Below are 10,096 nucleotides of genomic sequence, written 5' to 3'. Positions count from 1 at the left end.
TCCGTCCCTCCCCGCAGCCGCCCCGGGCCGGCCCCGCGATGAGCGCGCCGGGCGGGCGGGGCCGCGCGGAGCCGGGAGCGGAGCCCGAGATGCCGGCCACCGAGAAGGACCTGGCGGAGGACGCGCCCTGGAAGCGCATCCAGCAGAACACCTTCACCCGCTGGTGCAACGAGCACCTCAAATGCGTCCAGAAGCGCGTGGGCAACCTGCAGACCGACCTGGGCGACGGGCTGCGCCTCATCGCGCTGCTCGAGGTGCTCAGCCAGAAGCAGATGGGCCGCAAGTACAACGCGCGCCCCACCTTCCGCCAGATGCAGCTGGAGAACGTCTCGGTGGCCCTGGAGTTCCTGGAGAGGGAGAACATCAAGCTGGTGTCCATCGGTGAGAACCTCCGGGGCGGCGAGCGGGGCTGGCCGGGCGGCGAGCGGGGCGGCCCCGGGGGCGAGCGGGGCTGCGGAGGAGTTGGGGTTTTGGGGGGGGGGATGAGATTCCAGTGGTTAGTTTGGTGAGGAAAGGGTGGAAATGGGTCGGGAAAGGGTCAGAAATTGGGGAGGGGGCGTGAGAACAACCCCCAACTGCCCCCGGAAAGTTTTGGGGGTTGGGGAGGGGGTGGGGGCTGCGGAGGAGTTGGGAATTTGGGGGTGGGGATGAGATTCCAGTGGTTAGTTTGGTGAGGAAAGGGTGGAAATGGGTCAGAAATTGGGGAGGGGGCGTGAGAGCAACCCCCAACCCCCCCCCCTCCCCCCCCGGAAAGTTTTGGGGGTTGGGGAGGGGGTGTGGGAGTTAGTGAAGAGCTGGAATTTTGGGGGGGGGGTGAGATTCCAGTGGTTAATTTGGTGAGGAAAGGCTGGAAATGGGTCGGGAAAGGGTCAGAAATTGGGGAGGGGGCGTGAGAGCAACCCCCGGAAAGTTTTGGGGGTTGGGGAGGGGGTGTGGGAGTTAGTGAAGAGCTGGAATTTTGGGAGGGGGGGTGAGATTCCAGTGGTTAGTTTGGTGAGGAAAGGGTGGAAATGGGTCAGAAATTGGGGAGGGGGCGTGAGAGCAACCCCCAACCCCCCCCGGAAAGTTTTGGGGGTTGGGGAGGGGGTGTGGGATTTAGTGAGGAGCTGGAATTTTGGGGGGGGAAATGAGATTCCAGTGGCTAATTTGGTGAGGAAAGGGTGGAAATGGGTCGAGAAAAGGTCAGAAATTGGGGAGGGGGCGTGAGAGCAACCCCCAACCCCCCCCGGAAAGTTTTGAAAGTTTTGGGGGGGTGTGGGAGTTAGGGACGAGTTGGGATTTTTGGGGGGAAAATGAGATTGGAGTGGATTATTTGGTGAGGAAAAGGTGGAAAAGGGTCAGAAATTGAGGAGGGGGCGTGCGACCACCCCCCCCCCCTCCCGGAAATTTTTGGGGGTGGGGGGGTGTGGGAGTTAGTGAGGAGTCGGAATTTTGGAGTTTTGGATGAAAAAAGGAGGTTGAAATGGTGAGGAAAGGCTGGAAACGTCTCAGAAGAGGGTCAGAAATTGGGGAGGGGGCGTGCGACCACCCCCCAAAAAAGTTCAGGCCGTGGGGAGGAAGCGGGAGTTGGATTTTTTTGGGGAGAAAAAAAGGCAGAAATTAGATTTTTAGGGTTTTTTTGATAAAATGGTGGTGGATTCGCCCTAAAAGGGTCTCGGAAATTGGGGAGGGGGCGTGCGACCACCCCCCAAAAAGAGCGTGGAGCTCGGGGTGGGGCCATGGGGGGAGTGGCAGTTACGGAGCGTTGAAATTTTTTTGGGGAAAAAAAAGGAAATCTGAGCGATTTGTGGTGGTGGGGAGGGGGCAAAAATACCCCCGGAAGGATGTCAGGAATTGGGGGAGGGGTCGTGCGACCACCCCCCAAAAAACCTCCGAGGGGGTTCGGGGCGGGATGGGGGGAAACGGGAATTGTGGAGAAAATCGGATTTTGGGGGGAAAAAGGGAGATGGGAGCGGTTTGTGTTGCTGAAAAAGTGGAGAATTCTCCCCAAAACGGGCTCGGGAATTTGGGGAGGGGGCTCCTGGAGGAGCCGCGGGGGCTCTGAAATTTGGGGAGGGGTCCGCTGGGGGACCCCCCGGCCGGCGGAGGAAGGGGAGGGGTCCCTGCGAGAGGAGGAGCGGGGCGGGGCCGGGTGGGGAAAAAGCGGCGAATTCTCCCCAAAATGGGGCCGGGAATTTGGGGAGGGGGCTCCTGGAGGACCCCCAGAAATGGGGGGGGGGGCAACTGGGAGACCCCCAGAGCCCAAAATGGGGAGGGGTCTCTGCGGAAGGGAAGCTCGGACTGGTTTTAATGGTGAGGAGGGGGCGGGACCCCGACCCCAAAAGGCCCCGGAAATTGGGGAGGGGTCGTGGACGAGCCCAGAAATTGGGGGGGGGTCCCGCTCCCAAAAATGGGGAGGGGTCTCCAAGAGGGGGAGCATCCAACTGGTCCCAATTGGGGAGACCCCTCCCCAAAAAACACCCCGAAATTGGGGGGGGGGGTCCTGGAGAGGGCAAACCCCCTTCGATAATTTGGGGGGGGGTCTCAGGGGGCGCAGAGACCCCTCCCCAAATAACCCCAGAGTGATGGGGAGGGTCCTGAGACCCCTCCCCTTTATGAGACCCCCCCCGGGAATATTTTGGGGACCCCCCCCCACATTTAGGGCGGGGCTTTGGAGGCTCCTCCCCCCCCAAATCCCACCCTGGGGGGGGGGCTCCGTTTGAGACCCCCCCCCAAATTTGGGACACGCCCCTAAATTAGACCCCCCCCCAATTTGCGACCCCCCCCCCCCCACATTTGGGACCCCAAAATTAAAGGGGGAAGGTCCTGGAGACCCCTCCCCTCTTAGGGGGGCTCCCCCTTTTACAGGGCCCTGTTTGGGACCCCCTCCCCAATTTAGGGTCCCCCCTCCCCAATTTTGGACCCCCCCCCCAATTTAGGCTCCCCCCTCCCCCAATTTGGGGCGACCCCAAAATTAAGGGGGGGTGGGGGATGGGGGGGTCCGGCCCCTCCTCCCAGCGCAGGAATTTGGGGAGGGGGCGCCGCTCGCGGGGCTCGGGGGGGTCCCGAGGGGGTCCCGGGGGTCTCGGGGGGTCCCGGCGGTTTTTTGGGGAGGGGTCCCGGGGGGGTGGGGCTGGGGGCGGGGCCTCGGCTGTGGCCGAGCCCTTATAAGGCCAAAAAATGCTGGAGCGGGGGGGGAGGGGCCGCGGCCCTTCCCCCACCGGCCCCGCCCCTCCCCCTCCCCCCAAAATCCGCCCCCAACCCCCCCCGGGAGGGGGCGGGGCCGGGCGGGGCCCCTCCCCCCCAAAAACCGCGCGAGGGGGGCGGGGAGCGGGGCTGACCCCGGGGGGATTTGGGGACCCCCGGGAAGGGACCCCAAAAACGGGAATGGGGACGGGGCGCGGCTGAGAGCCCAAAAAAACCCAAAAAGGGCCCCAAAAATCCCAAATGTGACCCCAAAAATCCCAAATGTGACCCCAAAAACGGGAATGGGGATGGGGCGCGGCTGAGAGCCCAAAAAAACCCAAAAAGGGCCCCAAAAATCCCAAAAGTGACCCCAAAAATCCCAAAAGGGACCCCAAAAATCCCAAATGTGACCCCAAAAATCCCAAAAGTGACCCCAAAAACGGGAATGGGGACGGGGCACGGCTGAGAGCCCAAAAAAACCCAAAAGGACCCCAAAAATCCCAAAAAGGACCCCAAAAATCCCAAAAGTGACCCCAAAAACGGGAATGGGGATGGGGCGCGGCTGAGAGCCCAAAAAAACCCAAAAAGGCCCCCAAAAATCCCAAAAGGGACCCCAAAAATCCCAAATGCGACCCCAAAAACGGGAATGGGGATGGGCACGGCTGAGAGCCCAAGAAAACCCAAAAAGGACCCCAAAAATCCCAAAAGTGACCCCAAAAATCCCAAAAGTGACCCCAAAAACGGGAATGGGGATGGGGCGCGGCTGAGAGCTCAAAAAAACCCAAAAAGGACCCCAAAAATCCCAAAAGGGACCCCAAAAATCCCAAAAGGGACCCCAAAAACGGGAATGGGGATGGGGCACGGCTGAGAGCCCAAAAAAACCCAAAAAGGACCCCAAAAATCCCAAAAGTGACCCCAAAAATGGGGACGGAGCACGGCTGAGAGCCCAAAAACCCCGAAAAGGACCCCAAAAATCCCAAATGTGACCCCAAAAATCCCAAAAGTGGCCCCAAAAGCCGTAACGGGAACTGGGAACCGGCTCCGAGACCCCAAAAACCCCAAAATCTGTCACGGGGACTGGGGATGCTCCGGACACCCCAAAAATCCCCAAAGGGAGTTGGGGACTGGCCCTGAGACCCCAAAAAGCCCAAAAGGGACCCCAAAAACCCCAAAAGTGACCCCAAAAATCCCAAAAGGGACCCCAAAAACCCCAAAAGTGACCCCAAAAATCCCAAAAGGGACCCCAAAAATCCCAAAAGGGACCCCAAAAAACCCAAAAGGGACCCAAAAAAGCCCAAAAGGGACCCCAAAAAACCCAAAAGGGACCCCAAAAAACCCAAAAGGGACCCAAAAAAGCCCAAAAGGGACCCAAAAATCCCAAAAGGGACCCCAAAATCCCAAAAGGGACCCCAAAAAGCCCAAAAGGGACCCCAAAAGCCGAAACGGGAGCCGGGAACCTTCCCTGACACCCTGAAACCCCAAAAGGGCCCCGGGGCCACGCCCAGACACCCCAAAAACCGCAGCTGGGGGGTGGGGCCACACCCCGAAACCCCAAAACCAACAACAGGAACCGGGGAGCCAAAAGCGCTGCCGGGGCCCGGGACCCCAAAACCTCAGCGGGGACCTGGGGACACGCCCAGACACCCCAAAAGTTTTAATGGGGACACGCCCGGGACCCCAAAACCTCAGCGGGGACCTGGGGACACGCCCAGACCCCCCAAAATTTTTAATGGGGACACGCCCGGGACCCCAAAATTGTTAATGGGGACACGCCTGGGACCCCAAAATTGTTAATGGGGACACGCCCGGGACCCCAAAATTGTTAATGGGGACACGCCCGGGACCCCAAAATTCTTAATGGGGACACGCCCGGGACCCCAAAACCTCAGCGGGGACTTGGGGACACGCTCGGGACCCCAAAATTTTTAATGGGGACACGCCCGGGACCCCAAAACCTCAGCGGGGACCTGGGGACACGCCCAGACACCCCAAAATTGTTAATGGGGACACGCCCGGGACCCCAAAATTTTTAATGGGGACACACCCGGGACCCCAAAACCTCAGCGGGGACCTGGGGACACACCCGGGACCCCAAAAGTGCTAATGGGGACACGCCCAGACACCCCAAAATTGTTAATGGGGACACGCCCGGGACCCCAAAATTGTTAATGGGGACACGCCCGGGACCCCAAAACCTCAGCGGGGACTTGGGGACACGCCCAGACCCCCCAAAATTTTTAATGGGGACACGCCCGGGACCCCAAAACCCCCGCAGGGTCCCCTGGGCCCCCCCTTGTGCCCCTGTTCCAGCAGGACCCCCCTGGTGGCCCTGCCACCCCCGTGCTGTGGCCTCAGGGTGTCCCCCCGGTGTCCCCAAATGTCCCCCAGGTGTCCCCGACCTGAGCTGGCTCCTGTCCCCACCCCTGTGGTGGCACCGAGCTGTCACCTCCCCGGGGTGGCCCCTGGCAGGTCCCTGTCCCTGCGGGGTGTCCCCAATGTCCCCTGTCCTTTTGGGGTGTCCCCAAATGTCCCCAATCCCTGTGGGGTGTCCCCTGTCCCTGCGGGGTGTCCCCAATGTCCCCTGTCCTTTTGGGGTGTCCCCAAATGTCCCCAATCCCTGTGGGGTGTCCCCTGTCCCTGTGGGGTGTCCCCAATGTCCCCTGTCCTTTTGGGGTGTCCCCAAATGTCCCCAATCCCTGTGGGGTGTCCCCTGTCCCTGCGGGGTGTCCCCAATGTCCCCTGTCCTTTTGGGGTGTCCCCAAATGTCCCCAATCCCTGTGGGGTGTCCCCTGTCCCTGCGGGGTGTCCCCAATGTCCCCTGTCCTTTTGGGGTGTCCCCAGTGTCCCCCAACCCTGCAGGGCATTCCCCATCCCGTGTTCCCGTGTGTCCCTTGTCCTCCATCCCCTGATGTCCCCCTGTGTCCCCAGTGTCCCCAGTGTCCCCAGTACCCCACACACCCCCAGTGTCCCCAGTGTCCCCAGTGTCCCCAGTACCCTCAGTGTCCCCATGTCCCCAGTGTCCCCAGTGTCCCCAGTACCCTCAGTGTCCCCATGTACCCATGTCCCCAGTGTCCCCAGTACCTTGCACACCCCCAATGTCCGGTGATGTCCCCGATGTCCCCGATGTCTCCTGATGTCCCCATGTCCCCTCAGACAGCAAAGCCACCGTGGATGGGAACCTGCAGCTGATCCTGGGGCTGATCCAGATCCCCAGTGTCCCCAGTGTCCCCAGTGTCCCCAGTGTCCCCAGTACCTCACACACTCGCAATGTCCGGTGATGTTCCCGATGTCCCTGTTGTCCCTGATGTCCCTGCTGTCCCTGATGTCCCCGTGTCCCCGCAGACAGCAAAGCCATCGTGGACAGGAACCTGAAGCTGATCCTGGGGCTGATCTGGATCCGCAATGTCCCCAATGTCCCCAGTGTCCCCAATACTGCCAGTGTCCCCAGTACCCCACACACCCCCAGTGTCCCCAGTACCTCGCACACCCCCAATGTCCGGTGATGTCCCCGATGTCCCTGTTGTCCCTGATGTCCCTGATGTCCCCGTGTCCCCTCAGACAGCAAAGCCATCGTGGACGGGAACCTGAAGCTGATCCTGGGGCTGATCTGGACGCTGATCCTGCACTACTCCATCTCCATGCCCATGTGGGACGAGGAGGATGAGGAGGAGGCCAAGCGCCAGACGCCGAAGCAGCGGCTGCTGGGCTGGATCCAGAACCGGCTGCCGCAGCTGCCCATCACCAACTTCAGCAAGGACTGGCAGAGCGGCCGCGCCCTCGGCGCGCTGGTGGACAGCTGCGCGCCCGGTGAGGACACGGGGACACTGGGGTGGGCACTGGGGACACTGGGGTGGGCACTGGGATGGGTACTGGGAGCACTGGGATGGGCACTGGGAGCTGCTGCCCATCACCAACTTCAGCAAGGACTGGCAGAGCGGCCGCGCCCTCGGCGCGCTGGTGGACAGCTGCGCGCCCGGTGAGGACACGGGGACACTGGGGACACTGGGATGGGCACTGGGATGGGTACTGGGAGCACTGGGATGGGCACTGGGATGGTTACTGGGAGCACTGGGATGGGCACTGGGAGCTGCTGCCCATCACCAACTTCAGCAAGGACTGGCAGAGCGGCCGCGCCCTCGGCGCGCTGGTGGACAGCTGCGCGCCCGGTGAGGACACGGGGACACTGGGGACACTGGGGACACTGGGATGGGCACTGGGAGCACTGGGATGGGCACTGGGATGGGTACTGGGAGCACTGGGATGGGCACTGGGATGGACACTGGGGGCACTGGGATGGGTACTGGGAGCACTGGGAGCACTGGGATGGGCACTGGGGGCACTGGTGGCCAGCTGCATGCCTGGTGAGGGGACATGGGGACACTGGGAACATTGGGGTGGGCATGGGGGCACTGGAGTGGGCACTGGGAGCACTGGTGAACAGCTGCGCACCCGGTGAGGGGACACGGGGATGTGGGGACACTGGGGTGGGTACTGGGGACACTGGGGGCACTGGGATGGGTACTGGGAGCACTGGTGGACAGCTGCGCGCCTGGCGAGGGGACACGGGGACGTGGGGACACTGGGGTGGGCACTGGGGACACTGGGATGGGCGCTTGGGGCACTGGGATGGGCGCTGGGATGGGCACTGGGAGCACTGGGATGGGCACTGGGGGCACTGGTGGCCAGCTGCGTGCCTGGTGAGGGGACATGGGGACACTGGGAACATTGGGGTGGGCATGGGGACACTGGGATGGGCGCTGGGGACGCTGGGATGGGTGCTGGGGGCACTGGGAGCACTGGGATGGGCGCTGGGGGCACTGGTGGCCAGCTGCGTGCCTGGTGAGGGGACATGGGGACACTGGGAACATTGGGGTGGGCATGGGGACACTGGGATGGGTGCTGGGGGCACTGGGATGGGCACTGAGATGGGCACTGGGAGCACTGGGATGGGCGCTGGGGGCACTGGTGAACAGCTGCGTGCCTGGTGAGGGGACATGGGGACACTGGGGTGGGCACTGGGATGGGCACTGGGAGCACTGGGGTGGGCACTGGGGGCACTGGTGGCCAGCTGTGCACCCAGTGAGGGGACATGGGGACACTGGGGACACTGGGATGGGCTCTGGTGGCCCCAGGGCCAGGCTGACCCACGTCCCTGTGTCCCCACTGTCCCTGTCCCCAGGGCTGTGCCCCAGCTGTGGCAGTGCTGGGGACACTGGGATGGACACTGGTGACACTGGGCATGGACACTGGGGACACCGGGATGGACCCTGGGGATGGACCCTGGTGACACTGGTGGCACTGGTGGCCCCGGGGCGGAGCCACGTGTGTCCCTGTGTCCCCAGGGCTGTGTCCCGGGTGTGGCAGTGCTGGGGACACTGGGGACAGGGGGGATGGACACTGGTGACACCAGGATGGACTCCAGGGGTCCTGGGGATGGACCCTGGTGACACTGGTGGCACCGGTGGCCCCGGGGCGGAGCCACGTGTGTCCCTGTGTCCCCAGGGCTGTGTCCCGGGTGTGGCAGTGCTGGGGACACTGGGGACAGGGGGGATGGACACTGGTGACACCAGGATGGACTCCAGGGGTCCTGGGGATGGACCCTGGTGACACTGGTGGCACCGGTGGCCCCGGGGCGGAGCCACGTGTGTCCCTGTGTCCCCAGGGCTGTGTCCCGGGTGTGGCAGTGCTGGGGACACTGGGGACAGGGGGGATGGACACTGGTGACACTGGTGACACCGGTGTCCCCGGGGCCGGGCTGACCCTGTCCCCGTGTCCCCAGGGCTGTGTCCCGACTGGGACTCGTGGGACCCGAGCCGCCCCGTGGAGAACGCGCGCGAGGCCATGCAGCAGGCGGACGAGTGGCTCGGCATCCCGCAGGTGACACGGGGACACTGGGGACACTGGGGACACTGGGGACACTGGAGACACTGGAGACACTGGGGACACTGGGGACACTGGGGACACTAGGGACATTGGGGACATTGGGGACATTGGGGACACTGGGGACACTGGGGACACTGGGGACACTGGAGACATTGGGGACATTGGGGACACTGGGGACACTGGGGACACTGGGGACATTGGGGACATTGGGGACATTGGGGACACTGGGGACACTGGGGACACTGGGGACATTGGGGACATTGGGGACATTGGGGACACTGGGGACACTGGGGACATTGGGGACATTGGGGACACTGCCCCCCATCCCTGTCCCACTGGGGACACTGGGGACATTGGGGACACTGGAGACATTGGGGACACTGGAGACATTGGGGACAGTGGGGACACTGGGGACACTGGGGACACTGGGGACACTGGGGACACTGGGGACATTGGGGACACTGCCCCCCATCCCTGTCCCCCACAGGTGACACGGGGCACTGCCCCACCCTGTCCCTGTCCCTATCCCAGGTGACACACACACGCACACCTGTCCTTGTCCCTGTCCTAGGTGACACCCCTGTGCTGTCCCTGTCCCAGGTGACACACCTCACCTGTGCTGTCCCTCACGTGTCCCAGGTGACACCAGCCCTGTCCCTGTCCCTGTCCCTGTCCCTGTCCCTGTCCCTGTCCCTGTCCCTGTCCCTGTCCCTGTCCCTCACCTCTCCCAGGTGCCACCCTGAGCTGTCCCAGGTGCCACCAGCCTGTCCCAGCCCTGTCCCAGGTGCCGCCAGCCCTATCCCAGGTGCCACCAGCCCTGTCCCAGGTGGCACCAACCTGTCCCCTGCACCACCAGGCCTGTCCCCCATGCCACCAGCCCTGTCCCAGCCCTGTCCCAGGTGCCACCAACCTGTCCCAGGTGCCACCAGCCTGTCCCAGCCCTGTCCCAGGTGCCACCAGCCCTATCCCAGGTGCCACCAACCTGTCCCAGGTGCCACCAGCCCTGTCCCAGGTGCCACCAGCCTGTCCCAGCCCTGTCCCCCGTGCC

The 10,096-nt window shown here is 63.2% G+C and overlaps 1 protein-coding gene across 2 annotated transcripts in view; it reads left to right on the top strand.

Annotated features, from left to right (window-relative positions):
- Nucleotides 1–38: 38 nt before the first annotated feature.
- Nucleotides 39–10,096, top strand: part of FLNA (filamin A) — a 96,889-nt gene continuing 86,831 nt past the window's right edge. For both annotated transcript variants that reach the window (XM_077789743.1, XM_077789744.1), the window contains exons 1-3: nt 39–381; nt 6,724–6,972; nt 8,945–9,042. In XM_077789743.1, the coding sequence (XP_077645869.1) occupies nt 39–381; nt 6,724–6,972; nt 8,945–9,042 (690 nt within the window). The remainder of the gene's footprint in view (nt 382–6,723; nt 6,973–8,944; nt 9,043–10,096) is intronic.

Source organism: Lonchura striata, chromosome 36, assembly GCF_046129695.1.
Source record: "Lonchura striata isolate bLonStr1 chromosome 36, bLonStr1.mat, whole genome shotgun sequence".
NCBI classification, from domain to species: domain Eukaryota; kingdom Metazoa; phylum Chordata; class Aves; order Passeriformes; family Estrildidae; genus Lonchura; species Lonchura striata.
The sequence above is the reverse complement of the archived record's forward strand: the minus strand, read 5'-3'. Positions and strand labels throughout refer to the sequence as shown.